This window comes from Oreochromis aureus, linkage group 14 (genome assembly GCF_013358895.1).
Source record: "Oreochromis aureus strain Israel breed Guangdong linkage group 14, ZZ_aureus, whole genome shotgun sequence".
NCBI lineage: Eukaryota > Metazoa > Chordata > Actinopteri > Cichliformes > Cichlidae > Oreochromis > Oreochromis aureus.
This window is the reverse complement of record NC_052955.1, coordinates 9,071,742-9,096,203: the sequence shown is the minus strand read 5'-3', so window position 1 is coordinate 9,096,203 and position 24,462 is coordinate 9,071,742. Positions and strand designations below refer to the sequence as shown.

Here is a 24,462-nt window from a genome sequence, read left to right as displayed (position 1 = left end):
AGCATTGCTGCATGAGGGTACCGCATATGCTTCAGTACAATAAGTAAGGAATCCTATATCGTCACAGGCTTATCAAACATTCCGTTTACTTTGGAGACCACAAATCTATCTGGATACATCCCAGGAGACTTTTGAGTTGTCATCTTTAAACATCACTCAGCTGCTTCCCCCAGGTTGAAAACAGTATTTATTTTTAATCAAAGCCTTTGTTATAACAGTAATGATGAAACTGCATGTGTCCTGCATTCTGAGTGTTGGCTGATCTGTCAAGAGAATCGGATGATCACAACTTTAGTGCTGCAGGGTAGTAACTGAAAGTGTGACAGCTGTGTTCCTGATGAACTGAGAAAATGTCAGCAAAAATGTGACTCGAGTAATTCACTCCTCCTTCCTCAATTAACTAAACACCCGCGAGCAATGACCAGCAGGAGAACGTTTTGGTTGTACTGGAAAACGATTAATGGGACATATGAAGAAATAAACTACCCAGTCCAGAGCAAATCTTTAGATGAATAGTGTTATCCCAGCATGGCATGACTTCAGATACAAATGGCAAATTGCTACATTAATCACGATATCCGCTGTCTGGGCTAATCAGGGCCTGTAAGCAATAAGTTGTTGATGGTAAAAATTGGCAGCAGGTGATACTGTAGTTCACTCCGGGCATCAAACCAAAGATCTGCACCGGTTTGCAAACCAAGATCGTTCACATCTGCACACCCCAGAGTCCTTTTCAGTGAGATTGCATGCAAGTATCACTGCCTGCCACATGAAAGTGAGGATGTACTTAAGCCACTCTACAACCATCACGTAAAAAGGTGTTTAGTTCTTATCACAGTTGCACTAGGGGATTTGACAAAGGATGTGTGTCCGAAGCAACAAATGTTTAGAGATGTTACAGAAAACTGTGGGCTCATGAAAGAAATGTCAGCGTGAGATTAGAGGTTTTTGTTGCAACTAAAATCTGATGAAGCATATCGTGTATGATTTCCATCGATCTTCTATAAAGACATAGCCAGGTTTGACTGGACGCAGCTTCTTAAACCAGATGTCTGGATGTCTTCAGCCTTGGCAGTGATGCATTGACTTGCTGAAATTATCAACAACTTGTTTCTCCATTATGCTGGCTATTCCACCATCTGCATTTATTTCAGTCCCGAGCTGACTTCTCAGACGCAGTGAGGCTGCAGACAATACACACTTTTTCTGGGCACTTAACCATGGGAGTATTTTTTTAGGACATCCTCTGAGAGTGATCAGCTTTTCCAGCAAGGCTGAAAGACTGACTCTGTATAGTGTGCTTAAGCCATTCTCATTTAAACACAAAAATGTAAGGTACTTTTCACTTCACATTCCACGGTGCTGAAACTCAGCATGGTTTTGCCCCAGTTGGATCTGACTGGCTGCATGTCCAGCATTCAGCCAGCACTGGAAGAGAAGGGTGGTGCTCAGTGTTGATGTGCATTGTTCTAGTTTCATCATGGATTGCCAAATTCATATCAGCTCCATCAGTTTCATTCGCCCATGTCGATGTTTTGGATCCCATAAGATTCATTTGTGATGCAGCCTGGGAGGAACCCAGACCACTGATTAGAGAATTTCTTCCACTGTCGAACCTTGTCTACACCAAGACATGCACATAGACACACACACACCCCTTTCCTGGCTTTTTGTTCGTCTGCTATGATACCACATCACACATCTTGAATCCTGCAACCAGCTCGGCCTAATTACAGCAGACGGTCCCACTGCTCCCTTTGCTCCATGCAGGCTCCCCGCAGCACCAGGCTATACACAACAATCAAAACAAAGATCTGGCCTTTCAACACAGCAGCTAAAAGAAGCGGCACCCAGCTCACAACATAAATTCTGCAGCACCAGAATCAAATTAGCCTTCCTAAGGAGGTACGCAACCCCGCGGTAATTAGCTCCCCCGTTAAATCTTTAAATCACCTAGTACTCAGGAAATCTATGTTAGGCTCAGCAGTTGTCTCATTACAACTAATCTACAGGGTGGACGCATTTCTATACAATAGAAATGGTACAACAGATGTCCTCCCTTACAACACAAGTGGCATTTCTGATAGATGTGGTCAAGGCATCAAGATATGCAAACAGCATTGTGAGGTTGGACCACCATGCAGCATCAGTACTCACAGATTGGGAGTCTGGTTTTAGCAGGCCAGGGTGCCTTTCTGTCTGAAGCCAAGACAGACAATGTGGGTAAACCACAATGTAAAAGTGGAGCGTCTCTCCACACAAACCTCCTTTTCCGTGTGGTTTGTCATTCTCTTTCTCTCGTGTTCTGTCTTACAAGGCTTTTTTTTAAAAAGAAGGACTTGCTCAGTGGAACTGGGCTGAGTACAAGAAATAACAAATTCTTTGATCCTGAAAAGTTTTCTGTTTCTGCTCTACTCATCTATTATTACCAGGTATTGTATGAATATGTAAGATGTCTAGTGACATTATTAACAATATAATACTTTGAGAATTAAATAAAATTACAAGCATTTAAAGTAAAAAATTATTTCTTAGCTGGCAAAAGTCAAATAAAATGTGCAAAATGTCACATTTCAGGTAGAAATCACTATGTATTCAGTCAGTTTTCATAATGTCCTGAGTGATCATTATCTCAAAAACATTCTTTTTTAACAGTGCTAACAGTGTCAGCACAGGTTCCACAAAGATAAAAAGCTTGAATGGTTACCTATTTTTTGCCACCTCATTCCTGTAACACTATCCTACATCCACTATTTCTCACTTGGGCAACTTAGGTATTGCCTAATCTCTGTGTTCATACATTTTTCCAGCCTCAATCAGACATGGTTGTAAAGCAAAACTGATCGGACTAAGAGCAGCCATACTCCCTGCACTGAATGCGCCACTCCTTCCATGACTTTTTGGGCTCAGTAACATTCTTCTCAATCGTTATTTCAACTGGCAGTCAGTGCAGCAGAAAGGCTGGAGCAAAAAGGGGGCTGAGGTTGCTGGCAGACAAAAGCGATGCATTCTTTGTAACAGTTAACTTCTGGATTTGGAGACATTTGCTCAGTGGTTAAGATATTTTAGGGCTGTGTATATATAGTATATGCATGCATGTAGTGAATGAAAAATTCAACATGCTGGCAGCTGCTTTCTTTCATTACAATACATGACCCTCATCATCCTGCCAAAATTGATTTGTGGCTGTTTGTATAGAATCTAGTCTTCTGATTACTGATTTTTGTTACCTGGCAAACTGTCACTCAGTGTCTACTTTCCGGTCTGGTGGCTTTTGATGGACAGCAGGGGACTGGATGGATGATTTAGCACAGATTTGCTTTGGAACAGTATGAATATCGCAAGCAGATGATGCTTCCTGATGCCCAGCTTGTTTAGCGATGCCAACTGCCTTGCACATGTGCAGGGGGACCACGGACTGTGAGAACAGAAGGCCTGGCAGCCGTTAGCACAGTCAGCCTCGAGGTCTCCCCCCCTTCCCACTCATTCGTCTCTTTCGAGACGAATGGCAAAGTGAATAATCGTCTCTATTTACAAAGGTTAAACAAAAGTCTTCCTCTTGTGCCTGAATACAACACTGTAACAACGTGGCCGTGTAGACACCCTTAAAGGCCACACACCTGCAGTCTGACTTCACTCTGTTGATAATTTCCAACCATTCCTTCTTGAACGATCCAACCAGATAAGCCTGGGTCTGCTCAGACTGAGACCTACGAAGCTGCCTGTTTGTGTCACTCCAGGGGTGCTCAAGCATCCCCAGGCAAGCAGATGTGCTGCTCTCACCTGCTCTGATCCACATGTCACCACTCCAAAGGGAAACAAGGGGAAGGGAAGAGGTGTAATTGGATCGCAAAGGGGACACATAAGTGTGGGAAAGGGAGAAAGGAAGAGATAAGAAGTCTGATCATGGCAGAAAGAACAAGGACAGAGACAAACACAGAGACTCAGACAGGAAGAGTGATATCCCACTCCTCAGAGTCAGAGGATAGATGTTAGAAAAGGGATCAACAGCTGAATCCAGCTGCTGAGTATGAGCTTTGTTACAGCTGCCAGAGGCTGAGTGTCCCTCTGGAGACTCTCGGCTGTTTTCTTTGCGTCTCTCGCGCTCTCTACTTTCACTGTGCTCACACAGTCTTTCACAGAAACTTGGAAGCAGTGCTGAGAGGTCTGTCTCACCTGCAGCAGACAGTCTGGGTGACAGACTGTACTAATGAAATTTTGTGTCCCACAAGGGGGATATATAAGCCCATCTTCCTTCCTTGCCAGATGTGGGCAGGAAACCCCTCCAGTGAACTTTCATACCTCACAACTTCTGCTTTACAGCCAGCACTCCATGTGGTTGCATCACAGCACTGAGGTCTTGTAAACATTGCATACTCTTACCACTCAGCACTCACATAATGGACAGCAACCAGCAACAAATTTGGACTGTGTTTGCAAAATATCACTGGCTGCTGCCCGTTTGTTTGGACATTAGACATTTGGGAAACCATGAAATATTAAGATGGGCATATTTTCCTGCATTTAAAATGAAAATTTCTCCTAATAATTATTAATAGTTATGAATAAATTATAAATTAAATCTTTGCAGCCCTACAGTATAGTTAAATGCAGTAGTTGCACTTTAATCCATAAATGCAGGGTTCCTTTCATGTTGTTTCACAGTTCGACGTGCGCACACCCACAGCTTTGGTTTTACACTAATGAACAGTATTTCCTCCCAGCTTCTGTATTCAACCATATAACATTAAATTTTCACCACAACCTTCTCCTCTTCCTGTGCTGTTGGACGGAAAGAGGCGGCAGATTTGATGATGGACGGCTAAGCACAATAAAATGCGTTCAGCTGTCTCGAGCAGAGCAACTTTGACCTGAACACCCACACTCTATCCAGATGTACATCAGTGTTTATGTTCGCTTCATTGCCCCTGCTAGGCCCAGGAGTAAGTGTTCGAGGAAGTATTACATTCACGAACACATTAAGTAGCACATCCAGTTTCCTGCAATTTTACCATTCCCTGAAAATACTGTTATACCGCAGAGCCACAATGAAGCTCGGTAGTTAGCAGGAGGAAAAAGAAACAGAAAAGGGAGACCAAAAACAGAGTCAGCTTGCCTCAAGCTAAACCAGTCTCAGAGGAAGAAAAAGCCAGTCTGGTATTAAAACAGACAAGTGAGTATTTCGCTTGACAAAAACCATCTCCAGGAAAATGTCTGGTGAAAACTGATTACACGGTTTGTATACCAAAATACCCATCTGAAACTGGCAGTTCCCCTCATTTTCATAGTTTACCTCACTTATTTTCAAAATGCTGCAGTGTCATTTGAATGTTTTTGGAAGAGCTTTAGTTGACAAGGTAGTTTTTATGAAAAATGTGTGATTGAGCAGGTGTCACATTTAGTCACCAAATCATTACATGTTGCATTTTCGTTTTGTACAAGTTCAGTTGGGTGAAATTCAAAATGAGCCATTTTTATGCTTCGAATTTTTATGGGTTGAAAATGTGGTCGCAATTCAGCGGTAGCTGCTGAAACAGTGAGAGGAGAAACTTTTTATGGAGAAGGAGAGAGCTGCAATTTCAAAATACGAAATACTGAGGTTCACATGCCACTTGCATTAGCCAACTTCATAAATTTACTGTCAGATATTAAATTTTCATTCAATTTTTAATATGAAGTCAAAAGCATGCTATACATGAAAAGACTGTAAAAAGCAAGGTCTAATTCATCAATGCAGGCTTTCCAGGGAGGAACCTAAACCAAAAACACCATCCACAATTTATCACTGAATACCTGAGTCTTCACTACACAACAAAGCATTTATTTAACAGCTAATAAAGAGCTGAGGACACTGGATTTGTATTACTGTTATTAGAACCTGTTTAGTCATTAGAAGGTAGGTGGTCATTGTAGTAGAAAGAAAACTGCGGAAACTGTGAGTGTGAGAGAAACGCTAGAAAGAAGCACGATCATTCATACGTTTTCTCGAGGGGAATTATGGGTATTTTTCCCCTCACAGAGTGGTTTCTTTTATGTTGCCAGGAATGGAGTACTGATTCGTAGTGCCACTTCACTGAGGTACCCCTTTCAACTAGGTTTTCTTTAAAGCATTCAATGTGAAATAATAGATATGTTTGAATGCTGCTTTATGTGGTATCTAAACTTAAAAAAAAGGCTCATAGTAGGTCTGCCCACGAGAAATCATAGGCAAAGTATAATACTCATATATTAATGTTTTTTGAAGGAAAGAGATTTTGAGAAACGGAAGCAAATTAGGCACCAAAAGAGCAGATAAATGCAAAAGTTTGAATACAGCTTCAAGAAAGAAATGGTCCTTGTATCACAGAAAGCAGTGTTCGTCTCATGTTGCTAAGGAGTTTGCAGCAATAAAAGCGGTCCATTCAGTCATGAATGTGGGGGGGGGTGGCTTTAAAAATTAGTTCTGGCCTATCTTCACACCTAGGTAATGAGAAATGAAGTGAGATCAGATAAGAATTTAGCGTCTGCCGGACCAGCAGACAGACAAGGAAGCCCCCCTGCTTATGTCACCTCCGCTACTCATGCAAGCGCTTGTCAGGGTTCATTTCCCCCTCAGCTGCTCGGAGACCCCCTCTCGCCTTTCTGCTGGAGCCAGAACAACACGAAAACAGACAGAGGGGCAATTCTTAGCAGAGACCCTCCAAATGAGCCAAAAGCCGCAATGATATGAGGCGTAAATTATTCCCCAGTGCAGGATTATGACACAATCAACTGAAAACTTTCATTACTTATTACGTATGTAAAAGCCAAGACAACCATGTGCCTCATTATGTTTAACAACAACTTATATTACTTATATTATATTTTTCTCCCTCAATCAAAAGCCTCTGATTAACAGACGTGATAAAATGACGCAGAAGTTTTTTCGTCTTATTACTTTCTTATTATTCAACAAGGACTTCACACATTTGCATTAACAGTTCCTCTTGAGTGAATGCATGCTTGCAATCTGGAACGGAGATATAATATGAGGCAAGAGAACATCATTTATAAAATGAAGTATGGGCTGTAGAAAGTTGCGTTGGTATTGTGGTTCCGGATATGGATTCGGATATGTGTTGTAGAGTTATATTGAACCTCGACACCATCCAGAAAACTTGTAAATTGGACACAGTTGGAAAACTAATAAAGGAGAATGGAATTAGTAATGCCTCATGAAACACATTCCATAATGCAGCTCATAGTTTTTCAAGTGCTGTTTTTCATGTCGAATTTGATTTCCCCTCTCCAGGGTGACCTATTTTCTTTGCAGCAGATCTCATATATTGAATTACAAGAGTGATGGCTGTTAATAGGATTAAGCCCTTATTTTTATTTATCTTTTTCCCCCCACACATCTAATTATAAAGTCATCTGTAAAAGCATCTGATGTATAGTGAAAGTGACAAAAAATAATCACGCCATATGAGAATAGCCCTGAAACACTGTACCGGTGACCCATAGACGGGAAGAGGAGAGAGAAAGGTAACGTCTAAATAATGATCACAATGTCCATACTATAAGGTTTTTTTTTTTTTTGGGGCTCTGTCTGTGAAAGATGGGTACACTGAGAATTTTATCTACAAAGAGAAAAAGGCAGTCATCAGATGTCTTGCTGAGATGTTTGGATGTAGAACTGGCACCCTAAGTAAGAGCAGTCTGTTCTCACATGGGCCGCCAAACACACGTCTGCAACAACCAGTGAAGCCCAAGAGAGGCCAGAGAGCAGAGGCTTTGAAGAACTACTTCATACTTGGACTCAGTAGGACCCACAGATCAAGCATGTCATACTCTTAGGAAGTGTCTGAGGGCAGGTAGTAAGCAGCCAATGCAGAGTGAAGACAAAACTCTGAAAATCGCTGGTTCGAACGAAAACATGAAATCGTTTTTTCCTTATACTTTTTTAATCAAACATGAACTCCAGCTCACACTGGAAACAGTGATCTTAGAGTTTCACAGTCCAAAACATACATTTTTTAATTACTCTTTGGTCGACTTTCCAATTTCCAAAATCAATTTCAGAACATTCCCCTTTCTCATTACACTTGCGGTCTTTTTGATTTATAAACTCCCCACAAAAAGTCCTTGTAGCGCCTTTTTTTTTCTTAACTACATTTAAGTGTCACAGTATGACATTGTGTCTCCTTTCACCCCTCCCTCATCCACAGCAAAATCCTGGGCCAAGATCTCATCTGCTAGGCCGTCCATCTGGGCTGCACTCTATTTCCAACTCCTTGATCCATGCAGTACTGCTGCATACACTTGCAAAACAGAATCTCTACACTCGTAAAAAGAAACTCCAGCTTGCTGATGTGAGAAATGGCTTGAATGACTTTAACACCTGATGTGCCTCATTTTCTCTTTGTAATTGCTGTCTTTTTATTAAGAAAACCAAAAATGACTTGTGGAAATTATTTTTTACCAGAAAAAAACACTGCATTTACATGGGGTGCTCTAATTTGTCTGAACTTTAATTCATCTTGTCGCTTATGGCCATTTTTTTCTCACGCTCAACAACCCTAATTAAGGTGCCTTTTGAGACTGAAGTGACATCTATTTCTTTGGATAAAGCCCTGAATTTGTCTCTGTCTGTGAATATGTGAAAAACTCCTTTGTGCCTCGGCTGACGGAGGACTTTGCACTGCCTCTGTTACCCTGGAAACCTTTTGAGAGGTGAAGGAGAGGACAGCCAAGGAGCAGATCATGTTGGCCTAAATTTGCAGGTAAATCCTCACTAAGGCTGTCCAATTTAAACAGCTTTAGCATTAAATAATAACCCTCGATGAGGAAAAAAGGAGCTACTCTGACAAACTTCTATTTTATTTATCTAATAACTTTCCATTTGTCGCTCTCCACAGTTGCACCCAAGTCCAGTGCAGACTCTTACACAAGCAAAGTGTTAAAGCATGGGAGTGTTGATCAAATCAATCAATTCATAAACTTTTACTGAATTAAAACATTAAAAATCCTACCTCAAGAATGCAGGTCCCTGGGGCTGTGTTCTCCTCGATGGACACGTTGTAGAAGTTTCTCTCAAAAACAGGCTCGTTGTCATTTATATCCTGAAGAAAGATGTTTACAACTGCAGTGGACGAAAGAGATGGCTTTCCTCCATCTGTGGCCACCACAGTTATACTGGGACTAGGGTTCTTTTCATAATCCAGCTGGGAGAGAGTGGTAATAATGCCAGTAATGGAGTCTATACTGAACCAGCTGTAATAAGCACTTCCATCTTGTAGGATGCTGTAGCTAATGTCCCCATTTGGCCCCTGGTCTTTATCTCTAGCTGTTACCTGTAACACAAAGCTGCCTGGAAACACCACTTCAGGAATGACCTGCCTGTACACTGGCTGGTCAAACAGAGGAGGATTGTCATTGATGTCAATCACTTGGATAGTGAAGGAGGATTCAGCCCTGAGCGGAGGCGTGCCAGAATCTGTCGCCATCACCCTCAGCTCATAGGTGTCTCTTTCCTCGCGGTCCAGAATCTGATCCACACAAATCAAATAGATTATGCTATCCTTAGTGGTCAGGGCAAACTTTCCATCACCTCCCTCTAGTGACACATTGACATTAGCATACTCTCCGTAGTCTGGGTCAGTGACTGAGATGCGGGCTACGTACTGGCCTGGCTGTGCCCCTTCTGAGATTCTGGGAGATCCGTCCTCACTGAGAAAGATGATGGTCATTGTAGGCTGGTTGTCATTGTAGTCTCTGACATGAATGGTGACAAAGGCATTGGTCACTTCTGGGTGAGTTGCGTTGTCTTGCGCCTGGACCACCAGCTCGTGGACCCTCCTCATCTCGAAGTCCAGTGGTTTGTTGAGGGTGATGATGCCAGTGCGAGAATCTATGACAAAGTAGCGATCTGGGTCGCTTTGTCTCCTGTTAATTTCATATAGCACCATCCCATTATCGCCCTCATCAACATCTGTGGCAAACACCTGCAGGATGTTACTTCCTGGTTGAAGGTTCTCAGAAATTATAGCATGGTAGCGGCTCTGGTTAAAAACAGGAGCGTTGTCATTAATATCTTGCACAGTAATATCTAACGTCATCTGATCGGTCCTTTTGGGGGACCCGCCATCAAAAGCCTCCAAAGATAAAGTATAGGTGGATCTTTTCTCTCTGTCTAGAATGGTATTGACCACCAAATCCAGATAGAGAACTTCATTGCTTCCTCTCCTGGTTTCCAAGGTGAATGCCTGGCCAACATTTCCATCCTTGATAAGGTAACCCTGTGTCGTAAGCTGGCCTTTATCACTATCAACAGCTGGCTCGAGAGGAAACCTAGTGCCGATAGCTGTCTGTTCAGGAATTTTAAAAGTGGCTTGCTGTCTGGGGAACTTTGGAGCGTGGTCATTTATATCATTCACCTTGATGGTCACCTCGACTGTCACGCCTGTCATGGTGACTGCAATGAAGTTGTACCTATCCCTTAATTCTCTATCCAGAACTTTGGCAGTTTTAATAATGCCTGTGCTTTCATCTATGTCCAAATCACTCCCTACTCCTGTGCCCTCATGGTCTGAAATGAAGTACAAGGATGCTGTTACGCCAGGGGGAAGTCCTGCACTGATGTCACCTACAATTGTACCTGCTGGTTGCTCCTCATCTAGCTGGAGCTCAAGGGTTCCCAAGACTACAGGTGAGTGGACCGCTATAAGCTCCAAAACCACATATACCATTAGCACTATCCTTTGGCTCCACCAACCCTCACGATGCAAAGAATCCATTACAGACTTCCCAAAACCCTTGGCAGCAGTCTTCATTTTGGCCCCTTCGTTTTAAACCTAGAGACACACAGAGAGGAAAGGCTGAGCAATTTCAAAATATTATAAAAAAAAAACTCAGAACAGCAGAAACTAAGAAAAGGTGTAATATTTTTATAGTAAGGTAGTTTAAGACAGCTAGGTAGCCTACATGCCTTAAACACTTTCCCATATGTTTTATTGGCTTTGCTCCTACCCACATTATATACAACTGGCCAAGCACATAACATTTTCCTTCACTTCTTAGTTCACCTAATAAGTCGACACCTTGTTTCTCCCATATACCAGAGAGCTCCCCTTTGCTAAAGAAAGATCAAAGCCACAGGCCACAGCATACCACTTCAGACAGGGAGTCTTCGACTGTTGCTCTGCAGCTTTAATTAAAAGGGTGCGAGAATCAGTTTTGCCAGGCTACCCCGTGTGTTTGCCATAGCTGTGCGCCTTTGTATAAGTCTGGGAGGTGAAGTCCTGGATTTAATATTTACCACCATATTTATCTCTCGTGGAATGAGGAATTTTAAAACAATCCCCCCAAGAACCCTTTCAAATAACTCTCCTTAGGCAAACATATTGAGTTTATGAGAAGTAAGAGTGTGAGTGTTAAATCAAGGGGAAAAAATATTGAAACACTGATATTTAAAAGTAGCAAGGGTATTAGGATTTCTTGCATAAACAATAGGCACACTCTGGCAAAGGATCCACACCACTGCAGAGGATATGTAATTGAGACTGAGAGACACTGTGGAGCAATGTGGAAATGTTTCAACAAGACTGTCACCATCTGCAGAATAATCCAAAACCACCAAGTGTCTGGCTCAAAGAAAATTATTGTGTCGTTTTCATTACATAAAAAGACAGGCTTGTCTGTGGTTCTGTGTAATAGGTCTAATTCATAATGACTTTAACTTCCTGGTTAAGTATATTTTGCTTTAATTTAAAGAAAATATATACAGAAGTGCATCAATATTTGAAGTGCTGGCTCTCTGTTAAAAGCTCTTTAAGGCTCCCCCCAGTGGATTAACTGATACCTGCAAGGAAACATTCAAAGACATCTGCGCATCTGTGTGTGAGCATGTGTCTGTGCGTGTGTGTGTGGACTAAATGCCTCCCTGAACGCTGTGTGGCGATCTGTCTTAGCCACAGTGGTAACAGTGTATTTGAGTGACAGAGCAGTACTGCAGAATTGAAGGGCTCCGTGCAGTCTACCTCTTTCCCTTTTTCTGGCTCTGCAGCATTGTAATTGAGGTCTGCTGGAAGTTGGCCATGAGCACACAGGATTCCAGGGCTAATTTCAGTCTGCCGTGATTCAGAGCCCACAACACTGAAGATGCTAACTTTTAACGTCATAAATTGCTTTGAATTTAGTGTGAGTAGCGAGAAACTTTGTATCACAACTTGTTTTGAAATATAGCATGAGAATGTGTGCTGTTTGCATCTGCTGTGTTACCGGTCCAAGATGATTCAACGGTTTAGGCATAAAAAGGAATTCTGAGCCAATTTGCTCCATTAATCTCTAATTCTTATTGCTTTCACAGAGACCATAATAATTGCAAATGACAAAACCATAAAAGGCGAGCGCTACAAATTCACCATTACATAGTACAGTTTGGGTTGTTTTCTGAGTGCTGTTCTTGGCAAAAAACATAAGCACATCCATGACAGGCTGAAAATCTTGACAGCACTTGAACTTTAAAGCCTCAGTACTGATTTACTTTACTAAAACACTGGGGATGAACTTTTACAAAGCTCCCTCCAGTGCACAAAGGATAGCTTTTCAAGGCCAGACTCCCTGACCAAATACCACAACTGAAATAATGCAGTTTCTGGTTGAGCTACAGTGGAGGACCTCTGCAGAGCAGCGCAGCCTAATGGATATAACATACACACAGTTGGGTAAGCTAATTGCACAATACCAGGTAAAGCAGGGCACACGGTTTCAAAAGATTCAGTGTGAGATTAAAGAGAAATCTATGCAGACTAAAGCTAAGATGTTAGCCAAATATATAATTGCTGTTGCCCACCCACGCAGGTATCACTGAGTTTCATACCTGTTCCTAAATAGCCAGTGAGAAGTCACATGTGTCAAGCTTTGGGAAAGAAAACTCTTCAAAGAGGCTGCTGATGGTTAAAAGCTGTTGCATTAAGTAAGCCAATCCGATTGTGGTTTGGATTCAAGCATTTTTCTTGCATAATTGTCCTAGAACGTGACTCCCTTCTTCTGGTAGTTAAATACTGTTAATGGCTTTTGCAAAGATGACGCAACCGCCGGTGGATTAATCCCATGTTCTCTGAACAAAGACACTAAAATATTTACTTTGCACGAGCTTCACTATTTTTTTTCTCTAAAACTGGCATGTGTGTGTGTAATATATCACGCACACCTCAGTGTTAGCTGAAACTGTAGCATTGACCCAGTTTCTTTTGAATCCTTTAAACCAAGTCGAACGACCGAATCCGTGGTTCGTGGGATTTACATACAGAATGAAAATCTCTGTTGGAATACACTAGATATCATTGTGAACACTTTGCTAGCATGACTGAAATCAGCATCAAAATCCCTGGCAGCCTTGAATGCTGGGAACATCAGGGCAGCACTTTTCCCCCTCCACTGTAGTCTAAATCGTGTTTGGCAAAATGTATTGGATATTAACGTCTAATAGCTGAAAATACTTGGGCTTATTTATATCTGGCTTTACAGTTTTGGGTGAAGTATGAGGTCTATTTGTCTTTCTCTGCTGCTATGAAGACAAGTAGGCCTTTGGTTTGGCAAGTACTACAACAAACAGTATCTAAACAAACACTACTGCTGCCTCCCTCCATGAGCCATAACCAACGTTACATAGAAGAATGCCAACGCTCTCATGAAAATATAATTCTTAACAATGCAAAGTAAAAGACACTTAAAAAACAGGAGAATTAAAACGGTGGATTTACCACAGATCATCCTGCCAAGTCCTATCATTTCATCTGAGAATTTATACATATGTTTTGAATAGAGAATGCCTCTGAATTGCCACTAACTGAACAACTGTCAAACATTGGCCTCAAGCAAATGTCTTAATCACAGACAACATCAGAGATAGCTTCTTGTGAGTAAATAATGTGCTGTCTTGATATAACTGGAAATACATAATTGGTTAAAAGCATAAAGCAGGTTACTACTTCATTAACACAACCAAAAACCCTAGGTAACACTAACCAGCCAAGAGGGACAGCTATAGTGACAGACTGCGTAAAATGAGCTTCTAATTCCATGTCATGAGTCTAGTTACTCACAGAAAACGTCTGTGGTTTCAAGAACACGCCAGCCTGCTTGGGGCTCGATGGAGCCATAATGGAAACCACAGACAGAAATGCAGATTGACTGGACATGAGGATGGCAGGCTTAGCTCAAAGCAAACTACAATGCTCTGAATGTTTGCCAGACTAAGTGCCACATTTCTGTACCCTGCATTAGTCTTTGATACTTCAGTCGTTGGGCATGTAGTCTTAAAAAGCCCTTGAAAAACCATCACAGGCACTTCCTGACAATAACAAACATCACATTGGGAAAGCCCACAAGCTACATTTTTTTCACGGTGAACCCTTCAGTTCAAGGTTCTGAGGGTCCGTGACAAAAGGGATCATCTCTTTCTCACAACAAGAGCAGCATGGGTTGGTTCAGCTGTTTGTGTAAGATATTCAGGATAAAAAACACACACACCTAATATCTTTGAAGATGACACTGCCTGACATTGCACTGGCAGTGCTAGTCATTGCATCATGAAAAACAGATGTGTATCGTGTTACAGTAGCAAGGGTGCAAGGAGAAGCAACAGTACTACAAACTAAGGTAAAAGTTTTCCTCACACACATTTTCAAATTATAAAAAGGGCAGGTCTCATTGGGAATTTTAAAATCTGGGGGTGTTCAGAAGACATTCCTGCTTTCGCATTGATGCAACTTTTTTTTTAAATGACAGAGACTGGTCATAAATGTTGAAATGAACTTTGGAGGCGACAGCTTTCTGGCAAAATGCCCTCAGACGCAATAGCTGATTTACACTCAGCTTGTTTGAGTGATGATTGAACTGCAAAAAGATGAGCAAAACCACAGTCGGGCAATTTTCAAAATGTGCAAGGCAGTGAGAAACTTTATGGTTAGATTGCATGAAACATATCATGTGCTTGTCTTTTTTTTTCAGGAATCTGCACACTAGCATCATCAACAGCATACGCACGCCACAGAGACAAGACTAGTGAAAGGATTACTTCATCCAGTGCACCAAAGGGAATATGACATAATTCTTGGACTCTTATAAACGCCACAGAGGTCCAAGTTGTGGTTTTATCCACAACTGGTGCATCTTTCGCTTGTTTTTTCTGCAAGTTTAGATTTTAACTCAAGTCTGAAACATGGCACGCACTGCAAAGATGTGCTGCTGGAACAGAGAAAGTGTTAGAAATGACCCTATCAAACAAACAAACAGCCTCACAACTAACCATGCACAAAAATGAATGAAACAGACTCAGCTCTGGTGAATGAGCCTCATAAAATCATACAAGTGTTAGGGTTTTTCAAACTGATGACTGGTAGTGGAAAAATAGAAAAAAGAAAAAAGAAACAAAGACTGGGCTGCACCATGGCAACCGTCACACAGACAACTGCATGGCGATGGATCCCCGTGACTTAATTGGCTTAATAATTAAAAGATATGAAAACCTTTTGTGGTTAATGACGTGAGTAATCACTGAGCAGCTATGGTCCAGCGGTGCGGCTGCAGCAGCACTCGGAGGACTATACAATAACTGCATATAGGTTTCCCAATTTCAGAGGAATGTCTTGGTCTCAGGGGGACTTTAACAAGGTGCGATTTAACAAACTGTTAAATGTTTTGTCAGCTCTTCAAAGTCTACGCGCTCAAAGTCTACGTAGTATTTTTTTTTTAACTTACTGCTATAGAGTTGAAAAAATGCCAAATTATCCATCCATATGACCAACCTTTGTATGAAAGAAGATTAAGTAGCCCAAATTAGCCACATTGCATATTGACTGATTGCAGAAATAGTCTATTAAAATGACACGTACACGAGCTGTTTTAAAATTTACTTTGTATCATTTGTTTTTAATTAATTAAAACTTTTTAACGCTAGAGGCGAGTCTGCATAGATGCAAGGGAGCGCGCTGATGCATTTGTCTGCTAAAACAGTAAGTAACAGGCAATTGCTTTGCATGCATCCCTCCATTAAAATCCTTGTCTAAAGCTAAGTGATTAGTAACGCGTTGTTAACGATATATAAGTGAAAGGGGGTAAAGTGTGCTTAGAGATAAACACTGATGAATAACTTCAACATCAGGCTGGTTACTTGTGGCGCTGGAAGGTTTGCGCAGTCCAGCTTTGATGGATACTCACATTCATTTGTTCCTTTCCGGTGTTTAAAGATGATAACTTGTGCTTCCAGATGTACAAATTCCTCTCACTGTTCCCTTATGAAGACGAAGTATAGAGTTACATCCATCCCAGGAAAAAAGGCATTATCCCCACGGCACACTTTGTTTCTTTGCGAAATTCCTATTTAGGTCTCTTCGATTTCTTATCAGACGAAATGATTAAAAAGAAAGAAGCAAACTTGGTCTCTTTGTAAAAACTTTCCTTTCGTCTTATCGGCATCCACTGCCCGCCTGTCTGGTCTCACACACACTGCTGCAGCACGCTAAGTGAAACCAAACGATGTGGGGGCCGAGCGGTGGACGTCCGTCTCCAAAATCGAATTTCTACAACACGTGACGGAGTGCAACCTCCTGCTCCTCTCCTCTTTCTGCTGCTGCTGTGATTACCACAAGGAGCCACACCGACTGCAGAGAGGCAGGTCAGGTTATTGCTGAACTTTGGTGCCACCATCCTATGCGAAAGGGAAGTGTAAATCAGATACAAAGCTCGCTGTGCTCTGCTCATCTGAAGAGTTAAACTGTAAAAGAAATCGCACAGAAATCTCTGCTGTGGTGACATGCATATGATGCATATGTCAGCACAGTACTTTTATAAATCCACTGATTTTTTACACGTATATTTGTTAAAACAGCTGAATAACTTCACCAAATAATACAACATACGAACTCATTTTAATCATCCCACTGCTGAAGTGAACTTTCAATCAGTATAAGAGACAAACCCTTACATTCATCATATTCATTTACTTATGCTTCCAGGCACAGTGAGGCTTGAAATGTATAATGTAAATCGGGCCTGGCTTTAGTGATTATGAATTATATCCACCTGCGCTACCTTAACAAAACAACCTCGACACAACCACTGCATCATAAGGAGATCTAGCCATCATACAGACAGCATTTTCCTTCAGATGTTGGAAGTCAAGAAACCTCCTGGGGGTATTTTCCATCTAAGTCTAGAAAAGAGACAATGCCTGTAACTTTTCCTCATATGTTGTGACTCCTTAAAGGAACATAGCTTACATCTTCAGTCAACCCCCAAGGGGAAGCTACACTTTTATCTCTCATGGTGCTGGAGCCATAACCCTGCTTCACTTTCTTGTCAATCACTAAAAGCTCTGAAAGTTATTAAACCCTTGTCACTTTGCATTTAGAGCTTATAAACATGAGAGGAACAGAGAGTCCTTTTGTGTCAGTAGTTTTACTGAGAAACATCTGATGGAAATGGGATGAATGCCTCAATGTTTATTCATTTTACTTCTTTGTCATTAAAGAAATGAATTTGAAAACTGAATTACCCCTGGCAAGACAAAATAAAGACATTTTATTCATGATATACCTGTGAAGTGACAGTATAAAGAAGTCGGTATGAATAGTAATGAAATAGCTGCTTTGTTCTGTTTGCACTGATTAAGAAAAAGAGAGATTATCAAAAAGAATAAACAAAGAAGCTTGGTCACTCTCACCGTGTTCATTTTCTTTATTGCGGCTAAAACTTTCTTTCCTCCAGCCAACCTCGTTATGTCTCCCCACTTTCTCTCTCTGAACTGCTTTTTCACCCAGTGGAATGAGTTCCAGTGCTGGCAGCTTCTCATTATGACTGTGACAGCACAGCAAGGGAGGCAACTCACACAGATATGCATATATTCACACTAATCGACATGCTCAGATGGTTTTACTTCCACAGGGACAATCATCCATATTATCTACACTACCTGTCCCTATTTTAATGCCAGCCAGACAGAACAACTTAAAATGACATGGAGCTTGGCTCTGTTCTTTGTGCCCTGGATGTAATTTCGAGTGCAAAGGATCAAAAGACAGATAAAACTGGGAGTTAAGTAGTACGCTGTGCACTAAATAATATTTGCAGTATGCATTAAAAGAAGTCAGCAGACATAATAAGTATCGGTGTTCTGAGATAGCAGTATAGATAAATGTGTAGCAGAGCTGGAAAGAAAATAAAGTGTTTTGTTTATGTTTTATTTCCTTTCGTAGATAACATGTAGGGCTGTTTCATATCAATTCAAGTTGTGAGTGAGACCATCTCACTATCTTCGCAGTTCCTCGTGCAGCATTATATTAAACAAAGTAAAATCCTTTACCTTATCAAGATTCATTTTTATTGCAAATATCCTTTTCTTTTTTTTAACATAAATATATTAAAAAGCAAAGCCACAAACTCTGCCCAGTGACAAAGCAATGGATTGTCAAATATCCTGTTCGCATACTAATGACAAAATGTTCACTTGACATCACTTGGCTTGCCTATTCCGACTTTGATAAATTATTAAAGATGAAAAGATGTACAGAAACTAGGAGCACAAATGTCAAACTGATGGATTTGTTTATGGTTTTGCAAACAGCAATAAGCAGATTAGGTATTGTACTGTGGATAAATCAAAACACAAGAGGAGCATCTGTTTTCCATCCAGCGTCGGTGCTTGAGTCCCATACAAAAGTACAGCCTAAGTTTATGTCGTTTTAAAGGCTCAATCTGCATTAATTTTACCTATTCTCACCTCACACTTTAGTTTTTCAACTCAGTTCCCATGCATGAGATTGTCCAATTTATTTACTGTATAATGCATGGAGTTCAGTTCCTACTTGGTTTTAACTGACTTGACTGCTCTCACGAGTCACATAAGTCCATGAATAAAAAACAAGGTGCTGTAATGGTGGACAAATCTGCAATTCTACTTTGAGGTTAGATGCTGTCCACATCAAGACGTTGTGGTCTTAGTAATTTTTCTGTGCTGCTTATTTTAGTGACATTTGACCGTGGATTAGAGGGAGTACCACAGCCTGGCTCCTTTACCCTTGCAGAAAGACCATGAAAGAAATAATAAATAGATTGAGTTTAATCAAGATTAAAGGTAAGTGTGTGACAGGCCACTCTTTCTCAGGAAATCAGATCAGTAACTGCTTCTAACCTGATACACAAAATGTAAAAAATATTAACAAAATACATGTATTTGTGAAATAAAACATCATGGTGTTGCACCACAAGCAATTTTTCAGCTGCTACATTAAAACCATAATAAGACTCAGATGTCCTTGAATCTCACTACCCTGTAATTCTCAATATGATTTTTGTGAGATCTTTTCATTTAATTCTCAGTTTCTTTTGTGTAGCAATTGGCCCACAGATCATTGATGGCTGATTTGTTTTTTATTTTATTTATTTTTTCACTCTCATAAAGTTTATTTTGTGGCATTTGCAAGTGTGCCCTGGGCAACAAAAAAGCCCTTGAATGCCTTTAATTTACAGCAACAATTTCTTGTTGTTTGTCAAGTCTTGGAAAACCAAATAACAAAAATGGGGATGACCTTATGAAATTTTTGGTTAAAAATGAAATAGGGGGAATAACAAGATGATGCATTTAATAATTTTTGTAGCATTCCACAGAACAAAAAGCTGAGGAAAAGATATATACACGTCAAATACTGAACTTGTTAAGCCTCTGAAGCATGGATTATCTGAGCATGCTCGCGTTCATTTCATTCTTTAAAAGTAATGGATTCATTTGTGGTGCTTAAAATGTAAATATTCTGTAATCCAGAACAAAATCAAGGACACAGACTTCACAATGCTGCTCTACCGGAACCCCATCTGGATCAAAACACAATGGAAGTTATGTCTGCAAGGTGAATAGTACAAAACGGTAGGGGGGGGTTGGGCACATATTTAAGCAGAGGCCTAATGACTTACGTTGAGACAAAACACTAACCAGAAGCAGTAGTGAACCATTTCCTCCAGACTGCTGTGCATTTCAGGAAATATGAGCTTCGGCATGTTGAATGTCACCTTTTAAGTTACGGATGGGAAAAGTTCATATGAAACCTGCACAGTTCAAGTTCAAGTCGTAGAGTATCTAACGTTCCATGGTGTTTGGGTGCATGTTCTTTTTTTGTACAGTGTATGCATTTATTACCCATATTGATATAGTGCATATTCTACACTAGACTTACACTGCATGATCCTTTCCACAGGGTACTGCATATTGAATGAGCATGTGGTTTTCATTTGGTTGATAAAGTTCCGGGAATACCTACCTCTTTGTCATCTTCTGGTTAATAGTGAAGATATTTTATAGATTTCATGTCTCCACAAATTGCCATAATAAATTGTTCATGAAACCAAAAATCCTTGTGATGCTCTGACACAGAAATGAAGGGCTTACAAAAAAAGAGATTTACTCTCAAGTTCTTCACTGTGATTACTGAACACCGTGAGTAAGCATCTGTAGAACTTAATGTTGCTTTACTCAGAATTAATATCTGGTTCCTTTTTTCCCCCAACAGATGCATTTAAAACATGAAAGGGATTGATATAGCCCTGTGTACAGTATATATTTGAAAAAGCAGCCTGTAGAGGTGATCCTACTTTCACTTTGCTGTTACTGGGTCAAATCTCCCTGTGATGCCAGCTTAAAAACTTTATGATTTTGTGTCTGAGCATAGCTGTTTATAAAAATGACCAGAGATAATCTTAGTGGTTAAATTAGTTTTTCCTTCTGAATTATTAACTACAGTCTCATTGACCACATTGTAACCAACAAAAAGGCAAAGATAGTATAATTGGTGTGTTAACTCCAAAAAAGAACAGTCTCATCCAGGAGGCAGCGTATAATTCTCTCGGGGTCATCCTGTTCCTCAATAGTCGGTGCTGTTTCTAGGAAAGTTGCATTTTCCTTAGAAAATCCGAGGTGTGAATGTGAGAATACATAAATACAAAACACAGCTCTGCTGACAAAGAGCCTGCCTGAATTGTATGTGTGGATTTAAGAGCTTAAGAAAAAAGTCTCACTAACACAACAACTTTTACAACAAAGCCTGTATGCTGTATGCGACTTATCTTCTTTTATCCTAGCAGACAAACTTTTAAATACCTTACCACTGCTACAAAAAAAGCCTACCTATGCTTCTGGTTTAGTATTGTCGTTTATACCTGTCGCCAACCCTAACTGATTGAACTTAGATTATCTTTCTTTTTAAGTCTTGTCTTGTTAAGACAGATAATTTAAGATAAAGTGAAGGCTTTGAGGCTATCTTAACTCTCAAAGATAAATGAGGTCTGATAGTAAATAATTTCCAGTGTTTCAGATCCTTTTTAATGTGTTTTAAGTATTCCTGTGGTCTTGAATATTTGTGACTATGGTGTGTAATGACTCTCACAAAATATCATTTATTCATGTCATGGTATTTTACTCCTTTGGTTTAATCTGGTGAGTTTAATCACTGTTAAACATGGTAAATAGACTTGTCTCTGTTGTCCTGGTTCTTGACAAATAACAGGTTTAATGAACTGTACAAAGGCATAAAGCTAATGAGAATTAATTTCCATTTGAAGTCTTTGAAAACAGCCTCAGGGCGAGGAGAAATATACTGAATTAGAGGGTAAATCGATAAAACTGGCATTTTCCCTCAAGCAATGCAGAAAAGATATCTTCTTGTAACTGCAACAGTGAATCTTAACAATTTTAAAAAGCTCTACCAGGCACTAGTGTAATTCAGCATGTCTGCAAAAAAGGAGGATGTAGCTGTAATGGCATTTGGAAATTACACTTTACGTGCTGTATATATAGTGTGAGGACTTTTTCAGACCTATAGTTCATTAACAGTAAACATCCCAATACAATAATATCTAATAATCTTTATTTCTTAACACAGAACTTCAGTCTTCTGTCGAGTTAACAGCAGTCTGGCTTATAACAGTGCCACCCAATTCAGTAATGAATGCTTTCTAATTAATACACTATCCATCACAGAGTCCAACATGTCGTTGTCCTGCAGGACAAAATTCCTGAGACATTGTAGGGAGTCTAACTGATTCTGATGGAGATCACTTTTATTCTCCAGGAATGCATTGTGTTGAGGAGGAAAGGAATGCACAGCTTTGAGAGAGATGCCCTGGAATTCTCAAAACAATTAAATTGCTCAAGCAAAAATTTCTTTGAGGAAAAAAAGAGTCCTAGTGAGGAAAAAAAGCCTCTAATCCCATTACTCTGCACTTCACAATGCTGTCAGTCGAGAAAGTAATGTTGTTGACTCTACTTGGTCAGTCATTTTGAAGCACGCCATTGCAATGAGTGGCATTGAAGTGAACAATCACTGTCAGGGTCAGCACAGAGCAACCTGGGCAAATTCCTTCATCGTTTCACCATGGCAGCCTTACTCAACTCTCCTATAACTGCATGTTTTCAGAATATTGTCAGAATATTACTTTAAAAAAGGGCGTTCATTAAAACCATCATACAGATGGAGTGACAGGATAAACTCAAATAATATATAACCGTGGAAACTATTTTCCTTTGCCATGAGTCAGTGGATGCAATCATTTACTTTGGCACATGCGAGGCTTTCGGTTGGTTCCACAGGAAACATGAATGACCCACACCCTCCTATCAATACTAAATATATTCCTATTTTTATGGCAGCTGGGGCAAAAGTCATCTCATTTCACAACTTGCCAAAGTACCTCTGAAAAATGTTACGTTCCTGATGGCTTGAGCACAATTTTTCTCATTAAAGATATAATCAGTGGTTACGCTTTCAAAAAGGACATATGTGTAAAGAATGTTGTTTTGCTGGTTATGCACTCGGGGTTAAGGCATCAGCCCTCGAGGCTGGCAGCTTCACCAACAATTTGTCTAAGGGTCACATGATCCATATGGTCATGCTCATGAGCAAACATTTACATAACAAGAAACAGAGCTGGATGGTTGCAAATTGTAAACAGTTACTCACGGAGATGCAAATACAAAACAGCTTTCTGAAAGTAGTGCATCAACCAATTCGAAACATAAAACTAAAGATTTAGATTTCTTTTCTGGCTCTTTATGTTTGAAAAAGTAGAAATTAATCTTGCCAACAGTAATGTGGATATTTTAGGTGTTCTTGTAATTTTGTGGGGTTACAAATAAGAAAGCACGGTTGCCTTGCGGTAAAGTCCGTGGTCATTTCCTTTATTTTTGTAATGACAGTGGCTGTTTTCCTGCATAATTAAAACAAATGCTTATGAGGATCTTGGCATCCGTAGACTCACTGCCAGGTGCAGAGCTAAAGATGGGAGAACTATTATCATCACCATTAGGCTATGAGGAGAAACCCCAACAGGACTCTGAAATAGACAGTCCAGTGTAACTGGCCATTTGTCTGCATAAGTGCACTGGAATTACGCAGCTCTCTGGATAATTAAGAAATGGACATTTCACATTAGCTATTAGCAGCTATAATGGAAAGCATCTGATTCTGTTTGAAATCTATCATGGTGAACTATATTTATCCTCAGGTGTTTTTGTCCTTTCCTTGTCACTGTTATGGGATGTTATGGGTTTCTTGCTTGAGTTTTGAGTTTATACATTAATATTTCGATCAGCTATGTAATATTTTTACATAGCTGATATTTCGTGTTTGACTTCTTTATTATAATATTTGCAGCTGGTTTTTTTGTTTTCAACTTTTTGAAAACTAGCTAGTTAGAGTTGTGGTTTTATATTCAATCCCTTGAGTTTCAGTTTATATTTCAATGCCTGTGTCTTCTTTTATATTACTGTTACTCTGCCTGTTATTAACTTCCTGTTTTATTTCATTTTTATTTAATTTTTATGTTCTCTTGTGTCTTCTAGTTTTGCTCGTGTGTCGTTGCCTTAATTAGTTTCAGTTGTGTGTATTTTCCCAGGTGTGTCTTCTTCCCTTGTTACCTTTTGTATATTTAAAACCCCAGTTGGTCAGTGTTCCTTGTCTGATTGTTTGTAGACTTGGTGGTTCTGCCTCATGTTTGCCTCGTTTCAGATGTAGTATTTTAGGCTTCTGGATTCCAGCTGAATAAAGTTTTTTCTTGTTTGTTTGCAGGGAAACATTTGTCTGCAACTTTGCAAAAATGCTTCTTAACATTTAGAAAAGCAAATATCCACCAAATATAAATATTTATGGTATGATTGAAAGTTATGTGCCAAAACCTTATGCTGGAATTTTATCTGACACTTTAATGATCTGTAGTGATAAATGCATATGTTTGATATATAATATAAAACAAATTACTCTCTGGGGACATCAGTTTCTTTAGCGTATTTGTCACAGGGGGAAATCCTTGAACTCAAGCATTATATTTTGCCATGGGCAGGTTCAGCTGCAGAATGTAGGAATTTTACCTTAATTTTAGACTTTGAGAATCTCAGGAATAAAGTGACATCAAAGAGCAATAACACAGCTGCGACCATGTACAGTACATCCATTT

The 24,462-nt window shown here is 40.1% G+C and overlaps 1 protein-coding gene across 1 annotated transcript in view; it reads right to left on the bottom strand.

Annotated features, from left to right (window-relative positions):
- Positions 1-16,661, bottom strand: part of LOC116310862 (protocadherin-16-like) — a 77,877-nt gene extending 61,216 nt beyond the window's left edge. The window contains exons 1-2 of the mRNA XM_031727786.2: positions 16,183-16,661; positions 8,991-10,811 (exon numbers count right to left, since the gene is read on the bottom strand). Coding sequence (XP_031583646.2) covers positions 8,991-10,790 — 1,800 coding nt within the window. The 5' untranslated portion in view covers positions 10,791-10,811; positions 16,183-16,661. The remainder of the gene's footprint in view (positions 1-8,990; positions 10,812-16,182) is intronic.
- Between the last annotated feature and the right edge of the window lie 7,801 nt (positions 16,662-24,462).